We start from the raw sequence: 24,568 nt of genomic DNA on the forward strand, positions 1-24,568 counted from the left end.
CCACTACAGTCCATGTGGTGAAGTTAGACCCACAGTGCTGCTAGGTAAGAAGTTCCAAGACTTTGACCCAGCGACGATGATGCAACAGCGATGTATTTCCAAGACATGATGTTTAATTTGGAGGGCAACTTGGTATTCCCCTGTGCCTAGTGTCCTTGTCCTTCTAGGTGTAGAAGTTGGGGAGGTGTTGCAAAGTAGCCTTGGGAAATGCAGCAATGCATCTTGTGAATGGTACACACTGCAACCATATTATACTGGTGGTGAAGGGGGTGGATGTTTAAGGTGGTGGATGGGGTGCCAATCAAGTGGACTGTGTTATCCTGGATGGTGCTGAGCTTCTTGAGTGTTGTTGGAGCTAAACTCATCCACGCAAGTGGAGAGTATTCCAACACACTCCTGACTTGAAGGTAGTGGAAGGGCTTTGGGGAGTCAGGAGGTGAGTCATGCTGCAAATACCCAGCCTCTGAACTGCTCTTGCAGCCACAGTATTAATGTGACTGAACCTGTTAAGTTTCTGGTCCTCCCCCAGGATGTTGATGGTGGGGTTTTCAGTGATGGTAATGCTGTTGAATGTCAAAGGGAGATGATTAGTCCTTTGCTGGAGATGGTCATTGCCTGTCATTTGTGAGGCATGAAACTTGCCACTTAAAAGCTCAAACCTGAATGCTGTATGTGGGCATGGACTGCTTGATTATTTGAGGAATTTCAAATGGAACTGAACACGGCGCAATCATCAGCGAACATCTCCACTTTTGATTTTATGACGAAGTATAGTCATTGAAGCGGCTAAAGATAGTTGAGCCTAGCACACCGCCCTGAAGAACTCCTGCAGTGATGTCCTGGGGTTTAGATGATTGGCCTCCAACAATCACAACCATCTTTCTTTGTGTTAGGTATAACTCCAGGCAGTGGACAGTTTTTCCCCTGATTCTCACTGGCTTCAATTTTGCTAGGGTTCCTTGGTGCCATACTCAGTCAAATGCTGCCTTGATGTCAAGGGCAATTACTCTCACCTTACCTCAGAAATTCAGCTCATGTGTTCATGTTTGGGCCAAGGCTGTAATGAGGTCCTGGTGAAACCTAAACTGAGCATCAGTGAGCAGGTTATTACTGAGTAAGTGCTGCTTCACAGCACTGTTCCTGACACCTCCCATCACTTTGCTGCTAATTGAGCATAGGCTAATGGGGTGGGAATTGGATTTGTCCTGCTTTTGTGCACAGGACATACATGGTACATTTTCCACATTGTTGGGTAGATGCCAGTGTTGTAGCTGCACTGGAACAGCTTGGCAAGGGGAACGGCTAGTTTTGGAACCCAAGTCTTCAGTGTTAATTGTGTATCAATTGTTTAATTATATGCAAGTGGATGGCATTAACTGGGGTCTTACTTGGAGACTCTTCCTGAAACTGGTGGAGGGTTTGAGTGAGGAACTACATGTCTGTAATCCTTTTACTCAGTGCAATAAATATGAAACTGAGGAAAAATAGACTCCCATTATACTTCCACAACAAGCTTCTGGAGTTTAACATTCAGTACTACAGCTGGGATGCTGTTGGGGCCCATAGCCTTTGCTATATCCAGTAGACTCAACCATTTCTTAATATCACATAGGCTGAAGAATGGTATCTTTGATGGAAAGGACCTAAGGAGCAGGTCAAGATGGATCATTCACTCAGCACTTTTGGCTGAAAATGGTTGTGAACGCTTCAGCCTTGTCTTTGCATTCACGTGCTGAGCTCCACCATCATTGATGGGAATGTTCATGGAGCTTCCTCCTCTTGTTAGTTATTTAATAGTCCACCATCAATCGTGCCTGGATGTGGCAGGTCTGCAGAGTTTTGATCTGATCCATTGGTTGAGCGCATTGCTTGACTCTATCCATAGCATGCTGCTTCCACCGTTTAGCATGCATGTAGTCATGTGCCGTAGCTTCAACCAGGTTGGTACTTCATTTTTAGGTACAACTGGTGCTGCTGCTGGCACACTGTTCTATACTCATTGAACCAGGTTTGGTCACCTGACATGATGGTAATGGTAGAGTAAGGGATTAGCTATGATGTTAGAGATTGTGGTGGAATACAATTCTAGTGCTGCTGCTACTGGCCCAAGGCATCTCATGGATGCCCAGTTTTGAGCTGCTAGATCTTTTTGAATCTATCCCATTGAACATGGTGGTAATACTACACAACACAATGGAGGATGACCTCAGTGTGAATATGGTATTTCGTCTCCACAAGGACTGTGCTGTAGTCACTGGCTGTTAATGGGACGGTAACAACATCAAAATAGAATCAATAGCCTTATCACCTCATTAACACTGACAAAGAGGGCAGTGGCCCTCTGCTGTGCACTGGAAGCAACCTCCTGACTGGAAGTAATCTCCTGTCTCTAGTGGTAGGCCCAAATTTCTACCACATCGGGTGAAAGAGGGTACTTACTAAAAAAAAGGAGAGGCAGAAAGAAATCAGAGGGCAAGTGGACGTACTCTCCCCTTCCTTTACTTCTTGTAGTGCCAGTTCAGGATTGATATTGGTTGACAAAGACATGCAAAAAGATGTGGGGATGAAAATGAATGGCAGAAAAACAGAAAATCACTTACAAAATGGGTAACAGAAAAGCAAACACAAGAACAAGTTGCAGCTCAGTGTTAGTTTGTAGTACAGGTGCAAAAAAAAACTAGAGAGCCAGACACTGCTTCCAAAGCATTATCCAAGGTTTGGGCCTTCATGGATGGAAAAGGAGATCTCTAACATTTACTTATTAGCCTGTCCTAAATTCAGTGTTAATTTTCTTCAGTTCAAAACTGAAGTCCCTAAATTGAATGGGTGATTTACTTACTGCTTCCATCATAATGTCTTTCCAGTAGCCGTCTACAATACCAAATTTCCGACCTTCTTCTGGCATTTGAGCAATGATATCCTCTGAGCTAAAGATAGGCTCTAGGTACAGCCAGGTGGCTTGGCATTTTAGCCAGGCCTCTAAAATATTCTGCATCTGGACCAGCTTCTCCTCCCATTGCTAGATTATAGAAAATTACATACAACATAAAAATCGTCATTAGGACTACTTAATATAACAAACAAGACTCTGTGCCATCTTCCATGCTTGTAGGAATTAGATTTTTTTAAAGAACGTATTTGACAATAAAATGCAACTTATAAGTTATTGCTGCTATAAAATCCACGCATAGAATGGATTTTAATGACATGGTCGTCCAGGAGTAACTGGATATCATCCACTGCCGACAGAATACTTAGATCCTGAAAACACAGGTGGTGACATTACAGCATCTTATCAATAAATCACAGGATTCATTGCAGTTCATCTGTATCATTACCTTCACTTGAGGGCAATAGCTTCTGAGCTGCAGATACTGCATCAAAGTTCATTATTCAGTAATTCTTCCGAATAATTTACATTTATAGTAATATCAGGAAATCCCTTAATTTTCAAAAGAAATGTTTGCTTTTAAAATATATATGAGGAATACCCACAGTAAACATGTGCTGTTCTTTCACCCTTAGGAAATTATAAGGCAAAAGACTTTAAGCAGTAGTTTGTTATAAAATGCAGAAAACAAAAAGCAAAATATGGAAATGATTTTTTTCACTTTTAATAGCTTTATGTATTTAAGTGGTAAATATATCTTCCTAACCCAATTATTTCCAATCGCACTGCAAATCTAAATCTGAAGTTATGATCATTTGCAGGTGTAGGTTTACTTTTTTAAAAAGTACATGCATTACTTCGGGGGGGGCGGGGGGGGAGGGGGGGAAGGTCTTAGTGCAGAGTTAGATAAAAATTTCAGAGCTCAAGATGGGCATTCATTTTCAGTGTTTGTGTGTTTCACATTGCACCATCCTCCCTTATCCATTTGCTCCTACCTGACATGGGGTTTCAATAGGTTTGATAAATGGAGATCCACGCATAGTCTGGATTTTAATGACATGGTCGTCCAGCAGTACCTGGATATCATCCACTGCTGACAGAATACTTATATTCTGAAAAACAGGAGGTTATATTACAGCATCTTATCAATAAATGACAGGATCGGTGCAGTTCATCTGTATTATTACCTTCACGTGAGGCCAATAGCTTCTGAGCTGCAGATACCACATCAAAGTTCATTATTCGGCAATTCTTCAAAATAATTTAAATTTATAGTAATAGCGTGAAATCCCTTAGTTTTCAAAGGAAATGTTTTCTTTTAAAATATATAGGAGGAACACCCACAAAAAAAACATGTGCTGTTCTTTCACCCTTAGGAAATTAGTTTACGTAGTTTCGATTATAATTCCTAGTAGTAATTAATACACTGCAAAAAAAAAAAGCTACAATTTGGCAGACATTGGTCATGTAATTTAACAGGCCAAATAAATGACTATATGTGAATTTGAAAAATTCAAACTGGTACAGTAAGATGTGCTCTTCTTTGGGGAGGGTTAGGGCATGTCATTGTGGTACAGTGGGGAGCTTTACTGTAGTGTCTGTACTCTTCCTGACCTAGGAGTGCCTGATGTTGACACTGGATGCAAAAATGAGAACTAGGTTCCATGCTGCAGCACCAACATCCCTTGATAAATACATAGAATCACCCATAAAAGACGTATAGTTAAGTATGAATTGGAAGAACACAGGTACTGACTACGTTCAATTGCCCTGGTGTCCAATATGTATGAAATAAGGTTTCAGGATAAATTGATATCATTGTATAATAATTAAAACATAATGCTTATAACAAGGCAGCATCATGTTTAGGGAGCAATTAGCTGCTAGGACTTTTGGAATTGCATTGTACTCTGACTAGTTTACTGGTTCAGATTTTTGAAAATAGAAATGCCATTAGATTAGGTAGCATGTGCAAATTGGAAGGCTTTTCCCCTGCAGTTTTCTCTCCTCTTTTCCTGAAGGTCTAAATCTTGCTGAGTTCAAGTTCCTCAGGCACAAACAGCCGCCCTAGTATCTTATCTGAAAGGTGATTCTTTAATTATGAACCTAGACAATGAGGATGGAATTTTCTGAGGGCCCAGAGACCGAGGGCAGGATTTTGGGTTTTGGGTCAGGACCCCAACATTGGGGTGAAATTGGGGTCTGACCCCACTCTGGCAAAAGTGCCGGCGAGAGCCCCGCATCACCTCCTCTGGCGAAGGCCTGCCAAATCAAGTGCCAATCCCAGGCCTTCCCTGGGATCAAGGATCCCGACGATGGAAGTCTCGCCTGCTGAGAGCTGTCGGCCAATAAGAGGCTGGCAGCTCTTTAAGTGAGCAGCGCCACCGTGGAGGCGATGGCTGCTGCCAGTACTGGATTCACCCAAGGCCCTGGAACCAGGCCACAGGTAAGTCAGAGAGGAAGGGGACTTGCAGGGTGGGGGTTGTGGAGAAGGCAGGGTGTAGGGGGGTCAGCAGCAAGGGCAGGGGAATGGCTCTCAGCAGATTTCCCCTCCCAATGCCGGGTCCCTCGTTCAGGCACTGCCTTTTAACGAGGGTCACCCACCCTGCCCTCTGGAGCCGGCAAGCAACCCGCACAGGTTTGCTTGGCGTGATGCCCATGAGGCAACAGGCCCACCCGCCGATGGGCTAATTCCAGCAGCGGCGGATTGAGGCTGGGAGGTCAGCACTCCAAGCAGCCTTTGAGGCCCTCCCTCAAGGAGGAAATTCACAGGCCGTGCACCTTGTGATTTTATGACAAGAAGTCCACTGCATTTAAGGGTTCTCCCTTCAAAATGGTTGCCTGGCAGCTGTGCTCATTGTTTAGTTTAAATGTTTTAAAAGTTGCTTAAGCAGCGCTTCAAGATGGAGGTGCCCTCTCTCTGTTACCTGAAATAGCAGGCTGCAGCTTCTTTTAAGGTGTAGGGCCTCCTATTGGCCCTCCTGTTTCGAGAACCCATCCTCTGGCCACTAATTGGCCAATTCAGGGAAAATTACTGCTGGGTGACTGTTTCCCCACAGAGTGGGGGGAATTTTACGTTCTCCCCCATGTTGGGTTTGGAGATGGAGAGAGCACATAATCGGGCGGGATGGTGGCAAGGGGTGACCCTTCCACCTTACCGCCTTCATCCAAATTAAGTCCAGGGTGTGACAGCTTGTTTCGGGCAGATGATCCATCAACCCAGCAGAAAGCCTCTGTGAACAGCCTTCCTTCCCCGCTGCCAATTGAGGCCCTTAATTGGGCAGCTGGCTTAGTTCCTGACAACTCGGGGGATGGAGGGGGGCACTGGTTGACTGGAAAATTCCAGCAGGCCTCTGACAATTGGCCTTAATAAGCCATTTACTCACCTCAATTTACTCACCTCCTTCCGACCCCAATCATGCCTCCAGGAAAATGGCCCGGGGACAAGATGATGCCCGCAAACCAGTACGCCGGCACAAGTTTTCACACCCGCCCATCTCCATACACCCCCTGATATGGGGGCAAACATTCTTTCCTAAGTGACTGATTGGATAATAGAGTGATTTACGGCATAGAAGGAGGCCATTCAGCTCATCAAGTCCATGCCAGCTCTCTGCAGAGCAATCCAGTCAGTCCCACTCCCCCACTCAATCCCCAGAGCTCTGCAAGTTTATTTCCTTCAATTTGTTCACATTAGTAGGAGGAAATTCACAGGCCATGCATCTTGCAATTTTACAACGAGGCCCACTGCAATTAAGGCTCCACGAGCGGCATAAGGCATAGGAAAATTTCACACTGAGAATTGGCAGGATATCCATGTACTAACCCTGTTCTCACTTGATCGCCAAACACTAGGTCAACTTTAACTTTTGACCATTGTTTTGGGGGCCAGGGGGCCACTGTAATTTTGAGGTCCTGGCCTCATTTGTATTTGGCAGGCAAGCTGTGAACACCAAACAGAGGTCCTAATGCAGCTCACTTCACCTCGGCCTCAGGTGAAGCCAGGATGAATATTCCTGGTCCTTCAGGCTCTATATAAAAAAAATCCCAACAATTTTTAAAACTTTTCTGGCCATTTCTGGGTGGAACATCAGTACACATGGTCGGAGTATTCATGTCATAAGCTCTGCCCGTTTGTCTCTTAAAATTGCAACTAGGGTCCTAACTATGCCATATGGAAAAGTTGCTGGCAGCTTGTTTCAGGCAGATGATTCAGCAACACAGCAGAAAGCATCTGTGAATGTTCCAGCAGGCTGATTGTCAGGGCTAACAGCTACCAACCCCATTTCTAAGCCCTTACCAATGCAAATTGGCCCCAAGTACTTTCAAATAGGAGTTACTGGATGGCAATGCAGAGTGTGAATCCTGGTTGGTATTTTCCCCTACCCCAGTCCAGGCTTGCTGCTGTCAATAGTAGGACCCTGGTTGTCACTGTGGCAGAGAACACCTAACTCAGCATAGTGTAGGCACCGCAAAAAAGACATGCTGGATTAGACTCAATATTGTTGCCAAGTTTTAGGCAGAATTTGGTGTTTGGGGAAATTGTGCAGGGTAAATAACCCAAACTTAAATAATTGCCGTGGTACACAGTGAAGACGATAATTTTCTCAAATCTCTTGGTTTGAAATATACTCACCAAGTCCCTGTACTTCGTAAAGTTGAAGACTAAATCTACCCATTCTGTCTTCATCTTGGCAAGAGCTTTCTCCAGTGAATACTCTTTGCTGGCTGCTACTCCAATCTCTTCTAATCTAGATAGAAATGGTTTACAATTCATTTTATCACTGGTAGAACTCATTACTTTTTGGTTATTTCTTGATTTTGCACTACTGCTTTAATGCACAAATTTTACCAAGATAAAAGAGAGAGACAATTTCTCCTTCTCCAACCCTTTTGCTTCTAGGCCAGTGAATAGAACACTAGAACACAAGAACACAAGAAATAGGAGCAGGAGTAGACCATGTGGCCCATCGAGGCTGCTCCACCATTCAATACAATCATGGCTAATCTTTGGGCTTCAACTCCATTTTCCTGTCGGCTCCCCCTATCCCTTGATTCCCTGAGAGACCAAAAATCTGTCTATCCCAGCCTTAAATATATTCAACAATGGAGCATCCATGACCATCTGAGGTAGGGAATTCCAAAGATTCACAACCCTATGAGTGAAGAAGTTTCTCCTCATCTCAGTCCTAAATGATTTGCTCCTTATCCTGTGTCCCTGCCTTTTAGATTCCCCGACCAGCGGAAACAATCTCTCGGTGTCTACCTTATAAAGCCCCTTCAGAATCTTGTATGTTTCAATGAGATTGCCTCTCATTCTTCTAAATCCCTGAGAATATAGGCCCGATTTACTCAGCCTGTCATCATAGGTCAACCCTCTCATCCCAGGGAGCAATCTAATGAACCTTCACAGTACTGCCTCCAATGCAAGTATATCCTTCCTTAAATATGATCAAAACTGCACACAGTATTCCAGATGTGGTCTCACCAAAGTCCTGTACTATTGTAGCAGGACTTTTTTTTTATTCCTGTAACTCCAATTCCTTTGCAATAAAGGCCAACATGTTATTTGCCTTCCTAATTGCTTGCTGTACCTGCATGCTTTCTGTGTTCCTTGTACAAGCACACCCAAATCTCTCTGAAAATCAACATTTAAAAGTTTCACATCTTTCAAAAACTATTCTGCTTTTCTATTCTTACAACCAAAATGAATAACTTCACACTTTCCCACATTATACTCCATTTGCCATCCTGTTGCCCACTCACTTAACCTGTATCTCTTTGCAGCCTTTCTGTGTCCTCCCCAGATTACCTTTCCACCTAGCTTTGTATCATCAGCAAACTTAGATACATTACTCTCTGTCTCTTCATCTAAGTCATGAATATAAATTGTAAATAGCTGAGGCCCCAGCACTGATCCTTGAAGTACTCCACTAGTCACAGCCTGCCAACTTGAAAATGCTCCATTTATTCACACTCTTTGCTCCCTGTCTGCTAACTAGTCCTCTATCCATTCTAATAGAAGAAAATGAACTTCATATTTACGGAACTCGTTACTAATATCTATTAAGTGCATTAATATTGTCTTTAAAACTAATTGAAATCTATAAACATTTTTGAAATGTCCTTCATACTTCATGTATACTCCATCACAAATACAAACTTCTCTATCACATTTTAAAAAGGTAAGCCAGTCTGACCTCTAATTGACCTGAGAATTGGCTAAGAAAAAGGAGTCGCTAACGGACCCGAAGAAGGCACAATGGGCTGAATTTTCATGGCCCACTGGAAACAGGCTGGGAGGTGGGAGGGCTGGCAATAAGACGGGGGAAAGCATTGGGAGGGGAGTCTGACATCTTCCCACTGTCATGGCATATTGCCAATGGTGGGAACATTAGCAGTGCAATGGCCCAATTAAGGCCATCTACTGCCCCCATGGGCATTTTGCCCGCATCAGGAAGGCATGCCACCATGTGAGGAGATCTCCCAGTGGGTTCCCGGGATAAGTGCTCTCCTTAATAGGCACTCCATGGCCCACAGCTATGGTCACTCCTGCGCCCAAGGCGCCACCGCAGTAACAATCGCACCCCCCCACCCCCTGCAACTAATCGTCGGGGCCTGCCTTCCTAGTCCCAGCTTCCACAAAGACACTTATCATCAAGGGCACCTCGCCACTGAAGCACCCTCATCCTGGAGCTAGCAGTGACACTGCTGAGCTGCCAGCCCTCTGATTGGGTTGGCAGCTGTTGCGGAAAGGCTGCCATCCTCAATTGGACAGTGGACCCAACAGTGGCCTGTTAATTGGCCATCATTGGCAAAATGCCGCACCAGGGTCCCACCTCCCGCTTTCAGCCTTGGCAGTGGGAATTCGAGGCCCCCAGAAATATTCAGCCCAATATCTCCAACACCAACTATCAGTTCAGTGGCTCCTCTCTGCACAGCCTTCAGGGGTTGCAGGGGTTGTGTCTTAGTGACCAGAACTGAATGGACTGCTCAAGGTATGATCTGGTCAGATCAATACACAGTTTAAGCATGAATTTCTTCAAGTTGTATACTGTTTTGCCTATAGCTATACTTGTTTTGTTGATCGCTTCTCTGCTGATGACTGGACATGTTAAAAGTTGCACGTACTAATATTCATGGATCTTTTCAGCTTCACCCTTAACTATTTCAACACCATTCATGGAGGATATACATCACTTGTTTCTTCTTCCTTGAGCAATACTTTACACTTGTGGATATTAAATTACATGGGTCATTGTTTTGTCAATTCAAACATTTATGTAACACATTTTGTAGGTCCCTGGCTACCTCCTAAGATTCAACTGCCCCTTCCTCTCATACAGTTTTGTTCTGTTTGCAAGTTTGTTCAGTTTGCATGAGTTTCTAAATTCAAGCAATTAATGTAAATTAGAAACAGTACGGGGCTCGCTACTAATTTACTACCATTAATAATGGAAAATAAGGAAATGGCAGAGGAACTGAACAGATCTTTTGCATCTGTCTTCAATGTACAGGATACAAATAACATCTCAGAAATAATTGTGAATCAAGATTTGAAAGGGAGGGAGGAACTTAAAACAATTATCACCACCAGGGAAAGGGTACTGAGAAAATTATTAGAACTAAAGGCTGACAAGTCCCCAGGTCCTGATGGACTTTACCTAGGGTCTTAAAAGAAGAGGCTGCTGAGCTGGTGGATGTATTGGTTTCAATTTTCCAAAATTCCCTAGATTCTGGAAAGGTCCCATCAGATGGGAAAATAGCAAATGTAACTCTGCTATTTAAGAAAGGAGGAAGACAGAAAGCAGGAAACTACAGGTCAGTTAGCTTAGCATTTGTCATAGGAAAATTGCTGGAATCTACTATTAAGGAGGCTATAGCTTGTCATTTAGAAAATCTCAATGCAATCAGGCAGAGTCAGTCAGCATGGTTTTGTGAAAGGGAAATCATGTTTGACGAATTCTTTGAACTCAAAGTGTACAAAGCCATTGCCCTCACCACCCTTCTATATGGCGCCGAGTCATGGGTCCTATACCGCTGTCACGTACGCCTTCTAGAGCGCTTCCATCAGTGCTGCCTCCGCAGCATCCTCAAGATCCGCTGGCAGGACCGCATCACAAAAATTGAAGTCCTGGAAACAGCCAACATCACCAACATTGAGGCCATCCGCCTGCATAGCCAACTGCATTGGTCGGGTCACATCGCCCGGATGGACGACAGTCGCCTGCCCAAGATCGTGTTGTATGGAGAGCTGACTACAGGTAAAAGGAACAGAGGCACCTCATGCAAACGTTTCAAGGACTCCTGAAGAAGTCCCTCTCTGTGTGCCACATCGACCATCGCCAGTGGGAAGCGTAGGCCATAGATCGTGATGCCTGGAGATGCTACATCAGGAGGGTTACAGACACCTTTGAGACTGAACGAAGAACCAGCATGAAAGAGAAGAGGAGAAGGATAGATCCAATTGCCCCCAGCAGCGACTACACCTTCACTTGTACCCACTGTGGGAGAATCTGCCAGTCACATATAGGCCTGACTAGCCCCAGCGGGCCTGCAACTGATGACTACAACGTTCCCGAAATCTTTGTCCGCAAAGAAATGCCAAAAGAATTTATTAGGGTTCTTTGAGGAAGTAACGAGCAATGTGCATAAAGGGGAACCTGTGGATGCGGTGTACTTGAATTTCCAGAAGACATTCGACAAGGTGCCACATCAAAGGTTATTAAACAAAATAAGAGCCCATGGTATGGGGGGTAACATATTAGCATGGATAGAGGAATACTTAGCTAACAGGAAACAGAGAGTAGGCATAAATGTCTCGTTTTCAGGGTGACAAGCTGTAACTAGTGGAGTGCCACAGGGATCAGTGCTGGGGCTTCAACTACTTACAATCTATATTAATGACTTGGATGAAGGGACAGAATGTATGGTTGCTAAATTTGCTGATGACACAAAGATAAGTAGGAAAGTAAGTTGGTAAAGAGGACATAAGGAGTCTGCAAAGGGATATAGATAGGTCAAGCGAGTAGGCAAAGATTTGGCAGATGGCATATAATATAGGAAAGTGTGAACTTGTCCGCTTTGGCCGGAAGAATAGAAAAGCAACATATTATTTAAATGGAGAGAGACTGCAGAACTCTGAGGTGGGTGGCCTAGTACACGAAACACAAAAAGCTGGTATGCAAGTACTGTAAGTGATTAGTCGGCAAATGTGAATGTTGTCATTTATTGCAAGGGGAATGGAATATAAAAGTAGAGATGTTTTGCTACAGTTGTACAGGGCATTGGTGAGACCACATCTACAGTATTGTGTATAGTTTTGGTCTCCTTACTTAAGAAAGGATATAATTGCATTGGAAGCAGTTCAGAGAAGGTTCACTCAACTGATTCCAGGGATGACAGGGTTATCTTCTGAGGAAAGATTGGACAGTTCACTGGAGTTCAGAAGGATGAGTGGTCATCTTAAATCCTGAGGGGACTTGACAGAGTGGATGTTGAAAGGATGTTTCCCCTTGTGGGAAAGACTAAAACTAGGGGACACAGTTTAAAAATAAGGGGTCTCCTTTTTAAGACAAAGATGAAGAGAATTTTTTTCTCTCAAAGGGTTATGAGTCTGTGGATCTCTCTTCCCCAGACAGCGGAGCAGATAGGGTCATTGAATGTTTTTAAGGCAGAACTAGACAGATTCTTGACAAAGAGGGTCAAAGGGTATCGGGGGTAGGCAGGAAAGTGGAGTTGAGTCCACAAACAGATCAGCCATGATCTTGTAGAATAGCGTAGCAGGCTCAAGGGGCCAAATAACCTACTCCTGCTCCTAGCTCGTATGTTTATACGTTCTAATCCCTGGAGCACGCAATTCAGAAATGACTCCTTAACAGTTACCTTTCATCCAATTTATTAACGGATATTGAGGTTTAGTTTGAATACCAGCACTTCAAATTTAAGAAGCAATCTTTTGTGCAGAACTGTCAAAGGGATTCTAGTGCTCTAGGTATACCCACTCACTAAGAACATGGAATTACACAACACCGACAAACTGACATTACAGAATAGTTTCAACTGATTTTTCTTGGCATGCAAAATCACCCCTCAAAAATGTGTTATTGAACTAATAAATGGAATACAAGTTGAAAGGAAATCTCAATAGTGCTTTTCCCATTGATTATGTGCATTGTGCAATGCAATAGCAGTAAATGTATAAGTATGCAGTGGATAGTACATCTAATATATATATATAAAATATAAACTTGTCCAGAACAATGCCATAAGAAATCAATAAGTGTGTAAAGAAATGAACAAGCATTCAATTTTACAACATTCATTAAGAAGATATAAAAATGCGAAACATGTTCAGTGTTGTAGGATATCAGAACTCCAGTACGCAACACCATGTAGTGGTAGGGTAAGGCTCATGCCCTCTGTTCACATGGAGAGTTCCTCATACCAGCAGCACCCTCATAAGGAGGCAATGTTGCAGGTTAAACAGTTATTCACGCGACATAATTGTTTGGGGCGGGGCGGGGCGGGGGGGGGGTTGGTGGTGGAGGGGGAGCAATGGTGTGGGTTCAGTCACCCTGACCCATTCTTGCATTCTCCTAGGGACTACTTTCAGATCTGCACAGTGGAATCTGGGAGCAGTATGTCAGTCCGCCCTCTTTAGGTGTGCCATGCAGGTGTTGATAAAATAGCTCAAAAGGAAAATAAGCAGGTAACTGTCTTAATTGCTTACTGATCAGTGAAATTTGCAAGTCCAAATTCTAGCATTTCCTGCAAGGTGGTTTCTTCATCTGGTTTCACTTCAAATCCAACAATTTCACTAATCTGAAAATAAATAGTCACTCAGCACAGATTATAAAGTCACACAAATTTGTATTTTTAATATCTGAGAAAAATCTGTCAACGTTATAGTTCTTTTCACTTATCCTTCATTAGGTCCCCTATGACCTGCTAAGGGGAGCAGCTGGGGACATTTGCTCCTTGGAGCATATATTTTACATAACAGTTGATTGCATTTTGAAAGTAGAGCATTGTTTCTAAATTGCTTTAGGCATCCGAGAGTCACAATATAAGTGCAACTTCTTTCTTCTTTAAAACTTTGTCTACACCACTCTTCAAAAAAAGAAAACTACAGCTACCTTACGTCTCTACAGAGGAGGAGTTTGCATCAGTGCCTGACTTGATAGTCCAACCATAATTCAATAGGAACTCTGTCGGGGTAATTTTACTTTTCAACGATAGCATAAAATGGGTAAAAACAGCTCATTATACACCAGGCCCAATTTTCCCTTCCACTGATTTCACTTTACACTACTGATGAAAGTTGGAATTAACCCCTACTGTGTGAGTCAGTGACACAGCAAGTAGTTAACAACACCATGGCACCATATATTCATCATAGTAATATATTCCTATGGTATGTCAATTTAAAGAGTATTACCTCTTTCCAGTGTCTCTCCTTGATGCCAGGATTGCAAATGATTGCAATAATTGGTAAGTGAGGTTTAAATTTCTCAATTTTAATTTTTGCATTTTCTGCTACACGTTTAGGCCCAGAGATGTCTGAAAAAGTCTTCGTCAATTTATACATTGTTCTCCACATTGTTAAAACATCATTAGTAATCTCTTCAGCATCTAGGCCTAGAAAGGGTCCTGCAAAATGATGGGGATAGAAATCCCAGCGAAAAATTATTGGAATAATCAGAACGATTCCAGTCATAATTCAAAAATAGAGTTACACACATACCAGTGCATCTCATAATTGAGAACCTTTCCAACACATTATATGCAAAACAAATGTACATAACACTAGTCAATCTCCTATAAAGGAAGCCACAAAGACTGCTTTCTTACATTTCTGTATCACCCCAACTCCACCCAACTTAAAAGGTCATGCCCAAGTTTGGTGAAAAAATTACCAACAAATCCTGAAGTGTACCACTATTCCCTCAACTTTTTCAATCCCCTTTTCTCTTTCAATCTCCTGCATTTTGAACGCCTGTACCCCAATCATCTCTCAATCTCCCCATTCTCAACACACTGTCTTATAGGTAGAATGCTCACATAACACAATCCAAATTCAGCCCACAAAGTAACACCTCTGAACAGAAATATCAAGTCCAAGCTTTTGGGAGAGGCTGAGGCCTTCAAGTAAAAAAACTTTAATAAAGGCATTGAAAGACACAAAAGACCATACAACAGATAAATTGAATCATGTGATCGCATGCTTTGAATTTTTTTGGTTTGCCCTTCAGAACTTCCAATTACTAAGAAAGAAATAGCAAATACATCTTGTGTGAGATATCTGAAAAACTAGTGGCTAGATTGCACAGTAAAAATTTACATGTGAAAGTGTGGACGTAGGAATTTATAATGACAGAAATTGGCACATAAAGTGTAGCAAAAACATGACAACCAAAAGTCAAGTTGTGCCTACAGGACACATCTGTAGATGTAGGATTTTTTTTTTTAAACTTATAAACGGATGATCATTTTGCTTGCAACAGCTCAAGATGTTAAAAATTGATGATTTTTCAAACACAGAATTTGCTACATTTGATTTCAAATCATTTAAGAATTATACAGCATTCAGCAAATGAGATTTTCTATTCATAAGAAATTGTTGAAATAAGAAAAAAAAAATCACCAGTGTTTTCATGTTAACTTTAAGATGATGGGGTTTTGTGTTTTGTTTGTAATGCACAGGGAAAGGGAGACTATTCCACCCACTAACACATGTTTCAGCCAGTTTTCATTTAAGGATTCCTGCTGCTGCTCATTCAATTATCTTTTGAAACTCACCATTCATCCACATTTCTGATTTGGTGTAGAAGTTATATGCTGTGTTCCACAGCTGTTCATAAGGCTGCTTCTGTCCTACTGTGACCAGTAATTGAGGGAACTGGGTCAGCTTGTGCTCCAACAACTCCTCTTCTTTATTTATAGCCTAAAAACGGAAAGCGAGGATCATGATGGATATGGCTGGTACCAGATCTTAGAAGAGGCACACTGATGATTCACACTGGTTAATAAATGTAACAGCCTGTAACTGAATAATAGTTACATAGGAAACTGTCACCAGCCAGAAGAATAATTGGTAATGCAATAGAACACACTGCATAGAGTGCAAGAAAAGAAGAAAATTGATCCGGTCATAGGGCAGCTTGGAATAGCACTTTTATCGTAGAGATCTGAGTTTCAACCAATCACATTAAGTACTTTTATATTACAGCAGATTTAGTTTGGACCATGTGAGAGGAACAACTGTGCCTCTGTCCCCTGTGCTCATATTGACAGAACTGGCTTCCTTATCCTGCTGGTGGAATTCAAGACCCACAAAAAATTCAAAATAAGACAGCTGGTTTGATTTTCCTGCAACCTAAATTGAACAATGGCCTATGTAAAAACAGCCGATAAGATGGAGTACCCTTTTGTCTGCTGACTGCAAATCTCTGAATGAAATGAGTTCGAGCACGGAGTGTGAATCCAATATTAAAAAAAAAATCAGAATGTCCACCTATCTGATAAAACCTCCTTAGGAAAAGCTCCGCAGAAATGGTCTCATATACCAAAGTTTTAATGCACAATCTAGAATAGTTAATTGAATTGTTCCCATGAAAAACATGACCATAAACACACATAATTTAGAACTAAATCAGCAATCTGGTGGAGACAGATTAAGGATGCTTGGTATAGGAAAACTCTCATGAAAGAAAACTTGACAGAAACAGACCTGTCCTGTCCAAGCACATAGGGCTGTGTCAACTGATTGCAGGGAATGTAAATACAATTAAATACTTTTTCGATTAAAGAAAACACATTGTGCTAGGAAGTGTGATGTGGATTTCTAAGACACTTACTTGTGCTTGCGATCACCTCGTACTTGAAAAAAAAATCAGTTAGGGAAAGAATGGAAAATCGGAGACAAGCATTCTAGGGTATGCCCACATATATAGTGGCTGAACACGACGCAACTTGGGCTGTTGTCTTTCATTATCTCGGTCAGGGGTAGTGTACGAGGAAAAAAAGGAAGAAAAAAAACACAAGGGAAAAATGGGATTAATATAGGATTAGTATAAATGGGTGGCTGATGGTCGGCACAGGCTCAGTGGGCCGAAGGGCCTGTTTCGATGCTGTATCTCTCTATGACTCTATGACAAGACAATATTTGAGGTAGGAAATAAATGGATCGAGCTATCTAAATTGAGTTCAATAATAAATGTTCTGAAGAGGACAAAAAGTACATAATTGATATTCTAAACCTCTGCAATGTGAGGGTGGGGAAGTGCCAAAGCAGATCAGAACTTTGCAGCTGAGCTGCTACATAGGCATTCAGGACAATCACTGCAATTAGAACTTTAGGACAGTGCTTGATGGTACTTAACTTAGGTCAATTTTCTCTTGGCATTCTGCAACTTCAAGCTAAGTACCTTTGGAGGTGGGTGGGGGTGCAGGTGGATGTTATGAATATATCAGCTCAGAAGGCACGAATGACAGAAGCCATGGGAACTGATCATTGTGGTTTTGAGAGCTCGTTCCAAGAACCTCTCCATATCAAAATGGGCTGCAAAATGTGCTCCTAAACAAAGAACATTGACACAATAATTTATAATTAGCTGCACCAAAAGGTTACCAACATCTGCCTCATCCATGGCTGCATTCAGGTTCTTAGTCAATTCACTGAGTTTTTCCACGTTGTTCCTCATTTCGTCAGTAGTTATAATTTCTTTTTTCTTGAAGCTGTCTACTTCTTTGCCATATGCCGCCACCTTCTTCATAAATTCTTTTATTCTAAATACACAACAAATTGTATTAGTGACAATCATTTTTTAAAAATGTCAGTTGAAATTCTAGAAAATAGAGAGGTTAAATTCAATAGCACCCTGAAAATGGGTGTGGGGGAGCATGATGCGCGATTAACCTGCTCCTGTTGACTGTAACGCAAGCAGCTTTCCAACTTCAATCAGAACTCATACCTAACATTCATATGCTGCATCACACCCTCACACATTTAGCACTGCTGCAAGTCTCATACACACATCTCACAGCTTGCACACACTGCCAGCTAGTCAACTATGACAGCCACATGATCCAAACAAATTGCACCACACCCACCGACACAATTCCCTCTCTTTCTTGCAGGGACAAGATCGTGCATAACCAGAGGCAGGAGGAGCTAACCTGCAAGTCCTGACAGTCATGGTGCTGGTCATGATTGGGATGCCACTGCTGAGACTGTGGCTAGCGGAGGGGCTGAAACCATCAATGTTGAGGGTATCCTCATACATCATCCTGTTTCTCATGTCCCATCTCCTCCTCATTCCACACTCTCTTCTGATTTACAAGCTGTAGATGTGCAAGCATACACCTCTTACTTCCCCCCTTTGCCAAGCCACAACCTTATCCTCGTGCCTTTCTTCTTTCAGATACCCAAGTAGTGCAACCTGGTCAGGCAGTGGAGGAACATCAAGAAGACAGTGATGAAGAGAACGCACCGTCACTCGATTTCACACTTGCAACCACCAGCTCAGATACTGACACAGCGCAGTAGAGCAGAGGTAGGATCTGCATGTGGAGAGGCATTGGGCATGAATGGTCTGCAGCCAGAATAGAAAGCAAGTATAGCGCAGGTGCCAGATCACCAGAGAGCAATGGTGCACACAAGTTCTGCTGCAGAGGACTCAAATGAGCACTTCAATGGCGTGGCCTATAGAAGAACGCTGAAGGGTGTGCACAACAAAATACTTGGTACAATGGGAAGCCTGTCAGAAAGCGGGCAGTCAACGTCAAGAAGCATGGAGGAGTTCAGCACCAACTTGGCAGAGGGCTTTGAAGAGAGCTTGGAGACAATCCTTTCCAGTGTGAATGTGGTGGCCAACTCCATGAAAACACTTGCGAACCCATCCATGACGCAATATCTGATGGCTGATATCTCAGTTTCCATTGCAGCACAAGCAACTTCCACCAGAAATCTGAGTGCTGCAGCAGAAGCTCAGACTGAAGTCATGCAAGCTCAGACTGCTGCCATCATGGCTGCGGATTACAATGTGCAAAGGGACTTGCAGGGTGTCACAGTAGTCCACCAATCTGTCCTCGAACAGTGGCTCCGTGGTGCATGAATCTGCCGTCCTCTCTCAGGAAGACAGCATTCCTTCTCCTACCTCTGCCAGTCTGCCAGTGACTTTGCTGTTGCCTGTCAGCCAGCCAGCCCAGACAGCTGCCGGCCACGGTGAAATGGTGCAGTCTGCAGTTAAGCCTTCTAGGCCCAGAGCTGCTCGAGATCATCCTGCAAGGCTATCTGCAGTCTCCCTCACTGAAAGTCAGCAGCCTTCCACCAGACATGTCACAGCCACTGGGGTAGCACTGTGTCGGAGCACTGGGACATGCAAAGGTGCATGAAAGACTGACACTAAGGGAATGGACAAGGCTGATTAACTGTCTTTTGTTTCTGGAATGATTTCATGTATAAATTTGGTTTGGAATGTTTATTTTTGCATTGTGTCCATGTGAACACTGTGATGGTCACAGAGGAACAGGTAAAGTGTGGGGCTGTTGGTGAACTAGGAATTGGGGTTCCAGTACTGGTATTGCACTCAGATGAGTTCTTCAATGGTAGCCGAGGCAGAAAGGAGCTGTCTAGGTTTCCTCCTGCTCCTGAGTCGTTTTCCATCTAGCTGGCAAGGACTGTCCCTTCATGATGGCAAGGTTCTGCAGCATGTAGCTGACCACATTGAATCTTGACACCACATAGAGCAGAGTTGACATGTGCACCCGCGAAATGATGCATGTACAGTCAATGGCATCCTGAGCTATGGGAAGCCCGCAATCCTAGTGATGCTGCGCTCACTCTGTCTGCTTCTCTCTGGCAATAAAAAATGAAATCTGGTTAGCTCTCAATGAATAGAGAGCATCAGTGACTGCCCCTGGCACCCCTGACCTTACCCAACAGTAGATGGCAATTAGTGAGATGTTGCAAATATCTCCAGCTCCTGCCTGGAAGGTGCCAGACACATAAAAGTTCATTGCCACTGTCACCTTCACAGCCACTGGCAATGTCCTTGCTCTGCTCTAAGGTGTAGCTGTGTCTCCATCAGGTGGCAGATTTCAGTGAGGACATCCTTACTAAAGCGCAGTTAGGGCACACAGTGATTCTTAGTGAGATTCAGGTAGGATATTTGCTCCCTGAATACCCTGGGCAGATATGCCTCCAGGTGAGAGCTCTTCTTTCCCTCCTCCTCCTTCTTCCAACAGCTTGTCCTGCTTTGTGTGCCCTCTGTTCATTCTCCAAGTCATGCTGTACTCCAAAGGGAACTAATTTTGCACCCATGTCTGGGAGCAACTAGTTTGTACCGAAGCCTTGAAGACAGCAAAACGTCTTTCAGCACCTACCACACCATCCCTGTAGACTTCTGCCACTTTAAACAAAAAGCACCAAACACTGGTGGAATTGAAGCATCAGCAACTAACCTTTAAGCAGCTGATGATCGCTTTCAATAGCACTGGTGGGGGGTCCTTGCTGCTGCTGAACGTGTGTTTAGCTGTGCAAGGTTAAGAGAGTGCATTAGCTGAATCACTGAGCTCCAAAGTGGCAGCCTGGAGTTAAATCAGCGTTGCATGCTGATTGACCTCATAATCTGCCTGCTTTGCATAATTCCGGACGCCAGGCACTGCACCCATGCGCTCAACAATATGGCGTCCAGCTCGCCCCAAAAGTGCGCGTACACACCGTGGACACCATTTTGGTTCTCAAAATGGCTACAGGCACTACTCATCCCATTTTCGTGTCTGAGGTATTTACAGAAATGAAGAAAAGGATTTGAATTGTTTTCTGTTCAAGTAGTGTTACAACTTTTACCGGCATTTTATTATAAAGTTAAAAAGTATTCTTGCCCTATGAGAGACTGAAAGTGTAAAGAAAAATATATAATAAGAGTTTATTGTGACTCATTTTAGCTCTGATGGGTAGAAGTAATGTGGGAGCATAATAAACATAATTTCTTGAATCTTTACAATGTCCTATATTTAATAGGGAATTGTTTTCGATAAAGGTTAATCAGCTGCTGTTGAAAAGGTTCTTACACTTGGATTACTGAAAAAACATCATGGACTGTTTGACATTAGGGTGTGTTGCTAAGCACATATATGATGCAAGTGCTTTCACAACACAAGTTTTATCCCAATTCAAAAGCTTCAGATAATAAATGTCTACAAAGGTTGTTTTTTTTTTAAGTCCATTAATCATCACACTGCTTTCAATTTTTTTAAATAGATTTCTATAACTGTCAAAATAAATCTGAAAACTTTAAACTGAACAATAAAGAGAAAAAAATATTGACAGTTCTTAAATAGCGGCAATGGGTATGAATACAAAATATCCATTATTAGCAATGCAAAGTAAGTGATAAGAGTTGGACAAAAATACAAAATCGTTCAAAACAAGCACATGAATAAAGACCTTGATTTGCTCTAAAACGTGCTCTTTTAAGAAAGTACACAGCAACAGTATTTGGTACACACAAGGGGCTGGATTTTAGTTCTGGGGTCGGGACGTGGGTGCATTTCCAGGTCCCGATGTGGCATTGCACTGGCGCCTGTAGCCCGGTGTGAATTTTGATGAGCTGGTCAATTAGTGGCCAGGGGGTGCACTCGGCATCCAATTAAGAACAGCGGGTGGGCTCCCATGGCTGGAGGACCAATAGGAGATTCGCCAGCCCTGGGAAATCGGGCAGCCCCACCATCAGAGGGAGCTGCCGAAGTATACAGGAGAGAGAGAGCGAGAGAGAGAGAGCGAGAGAGAGCGCGCGAGAGAGAGCGCGCGAGAGAGAGAGAGAGCGGCATCTCAAGATGGAGGAGCTCTCTGAACAGCTGTGGCCATTTCGCAATGGTGGAGATACAGCGCTGGCTCCCCGGTCTGTCACCGGGAGGCCACCTCCATCCCTCGGCTGTGTTTGGGCCTCAGCGGGGGTCGGAGGCCCACAGGCTGACTGGAAAACTCCAGTCAGCAGCCTTAATAGGCCCTTAATGATGACTAATAGGCTACCCACCGCTTGTGGGCGGGTAGCTGAATCCCCCGCAAACCAGCATGTTCCAAAATGGCCCGGAGCCAGGAAAGTGCCAGCAACCTGGCCCTGCGCCTCTGGCCCAAGGTCTTTGCTAAGCTACAGAATAATTGCTATGTAGCAAGATATATAAAGTGCTTTAGAAATTAAAGGATTAATTTCCATAAAAACAAAAGCTAATCAACTTCATGTCTAATGCGTGTCCCTTGAGCAAGTTACTTATACATTAAAAGAGAAACATTTTGAAATAAAGCCACATCTGCTGTTAGGTAAAATGTGAACATATAGCCAGGGAGACATTATAGAGGACATGCCCATTTAAAGCTGATTCTGTACATTTACAAACTTCTGTCAAGCATACCCCTAGGTTTTATTGGCATTATTCCATGTTGTCTTGCTATGACATCACTTCACAGAGAAGAGCTTTATTTCCACTTTATTTCCCAGGTATAAGTAAGAAATGTTTCCAGATACAGACCGGTTCCTCAGGTCATCTTCTACATCATCTCTCTTGTTCAGCAGCCGGTCCTGATGTAAATCCAGCATCAGTATAATCTGTTCTGGCCAGTTGAAGAGCTGACTGTTCAGCCTTATGTCATCATCTTTAAAATACAGGGTAAATCTGACAATCAGAAAAGGAGCATCCAAACCATAGAAATGTTCTTTAAAATAACAGTGCATTTATATAGAATATCAAGTTGAATGGCTTCAACAGCTCAAAACTGCTGCTGGAGTGCAGTGACGACTGTGCAGCTCAACATGGCAGCCACTCTACACCAGCATCATACGACAAATGCAATGTTCAAGGGAAGGATATTTCCAAGTTTAATGAAAGAATTAGCTGCTCTTCTTCAAATAGTGGCACGAGATCATTAACATCCACCTCACCAGGCAGGTGGAGCTTTAGTTCAACAAGTAGTCAAATTCGGATAATGACACCCAGACTAAGAGGAGCAGTAGAATTGGAAGTTTGGGGGTGGGGTGGGGGGGGGGGGGGCGGGGGTGGGCGGGGGTTGGGTTTGGGGAGAAGTGGCAACTCCGCCATGGCCTTGCTTTGAACCCTGAGCTGAATTCCACAACGGGCAGGGATCCCACCGCCAAGAACTGCCAGCCAAACAGAGGGCCGGCAGCTCGGCAGAATCAGCTGTGCCACCAGGAGCGGTGGCCACTGCTGGTACTGCAGGAGGCCCAGGATCAGGAGCAGCCATGGCGCCACGGACCTCAAGTTAAGTGGAATAAAAACAAGAAATACTGGAACCACTCAGCAGGTCTGGCAGCATCTGTGAAAAGAGAAGCAGAGTTAACGTTTCGGGTCACTGACCCTTCTTTGGAACTGACAAATATTAGAAAAGTCACAGGTTATAAGCAAGTGAGGTGGGGGTGGAATAACAGAGATAACAAAAGGAGGTGGTGTAGATTGGACCAGGCCACATAGCTGACCAAAAGGTCATGGAGCAAAGCCAAACAATATGTTAATGGTGTGTTGAAAGACAAAGCATTAGGACAGATTAGGTGCTAATGCACTGAATATTGAACAGCAGCAAGTGCAAACCTGAAAAAAAACAGTGGGTAAGCAAACTGAACAAACTAAGATGAAATGAAATAAATGCAAAAAAAAGATTGTAAAAAATGTAAATTTGCTTGTTTGGACTGTGTCTTGCTGTCATGGAAAGTTAGCTGGCTAACATTTCAAAGTGACACACATGTAGCAACATTCCACAAATTGGTTCGTTCAGCTTTAATATACATCCCCTTGCCAAAGGATTTGGCTGCTGTCATAATTTTATTTCTTTTTCAGCTGATTTTAACTTAAAGATAACATTTTTTATTGAATAAAAATCATACCAAAATTTTTTCTGTGGAAAGAGGATAAGAAATCTGAAATATGACATTGCGATTGGACATAAAACCTGCTGGTAAATAATACATATTCTGTTGGAAAAAATATTATCCCTGATTTTAACCTAGAGTGGCAGGGTGGAAGGGAGTGAGGTGATTGCTAAACCCCAATGACCTTAGTAATTTGGAACTCACTGTTTTTGGCATTGTTTGGCTGTGCTGCCAGGCAGAACTGGGCAAAATGTGCACAGCTATGCTATGCTCAGTTGGTTCCAAAATGGCAATTGGGGTCCAATGTACTTAATAAACTCCTAAGTTGCATAAAGATGCCTACCACCTAACACAGGTGTGCATTCCAGCAACAGACCTCTTTCAGGATGATGTCAGCTGGATCGGGAGCAGGAGAAGAGGCTAAGACCTTCCCAATGATTCCCAGTAGAGCCAGTGAAAAAAATCATCCCTTGTTTCCTTTACTAGTGTATCTTCTGATGTGTTTTTACTAGTTGCATAGAAGTTCAAAAATGCAGGAATTAAAGTAATCAGTTTATATTAATGTTGAATAGATGACTAGAAAAATGTAAATGCTCAAATCATCCTCTAAAAAAAGGGTTGTCCAACATACAGCCTGTAAACCAGGATCCGGCCCGCCAAAGGTTTCCATCCGGCCCACGGATGTATTTCAGAGACAAGAAATTTCCCACCGTCTTCCTCCTCCATACCGGCTTTTTAAAAAATACCGCAAAGTCAGTTTCACAGCAGACAGGTGCTGCATGAGAACGGT

General features: G+C 43.1%; 1 protein-coding gene across 4 annotated transcripts in view; it reads right to left on the minus strand.

Moving 5' to 3' along the window:
- The window catches only part of dnah3 (dynein axonemal heavy chain 3), a 217,313-nt gene that overhangs the window by 127,769 nt on the left and 64,976 nt on the right, over positions 1–24,568 (minus strand). For all 4 annotated transcript variants that reach the window (XM_068056265.1, XM_068056264.1, XM_068056266.1 and 1 more), the window contains 8 exons: positions 22,427–22,550; positions 17,527–17,680; positions 15,692–15,836; positions 14,331–14,542; positions 13,623–13,714; positions 7,527–7,641; positions 3,886–4,002; positions 2,840–3,019 (listed from right to left, as the gene is read on the minus strand). In XM_068056265.1, coding sequence (XP_067912366.1) covers positions 2,840–3,019; positions 3,886–4,002; positions 7,527–7,641; positions 13,623–13,714; positions 14,331–14,542; positions 15,692–15,836; positions 17,527–17,680; positions 22,427–22,550 — 1,139 coding nt within the window. The remainder of the gene's footprint in view (positions 1–2,839; positions 3,020–3,885; positions 4,003–7,526; positions 7,642–13,622; positions 13,715–14,330; positions 14,543–15,691; positions 15,837–17,526; positions 17,681–22,426; positions 22,551–24,568) is intronic.

This window comes from Heterodontus francisci, chromosome 24 (genome assembly GCF_036365525.1).
Source record: "Heterodontus francisci isolate sHetFra1 chromosome 24, sHetFra1.hap1, whole genome shotgun sequence".
NCBI classification, from domain to species: Eukaryota; Metazoa; Chordata; class Chondrichthyes; order Heterodontiformes; family Heterodontidae; genus Heterodontus; species Heterodontus francisci.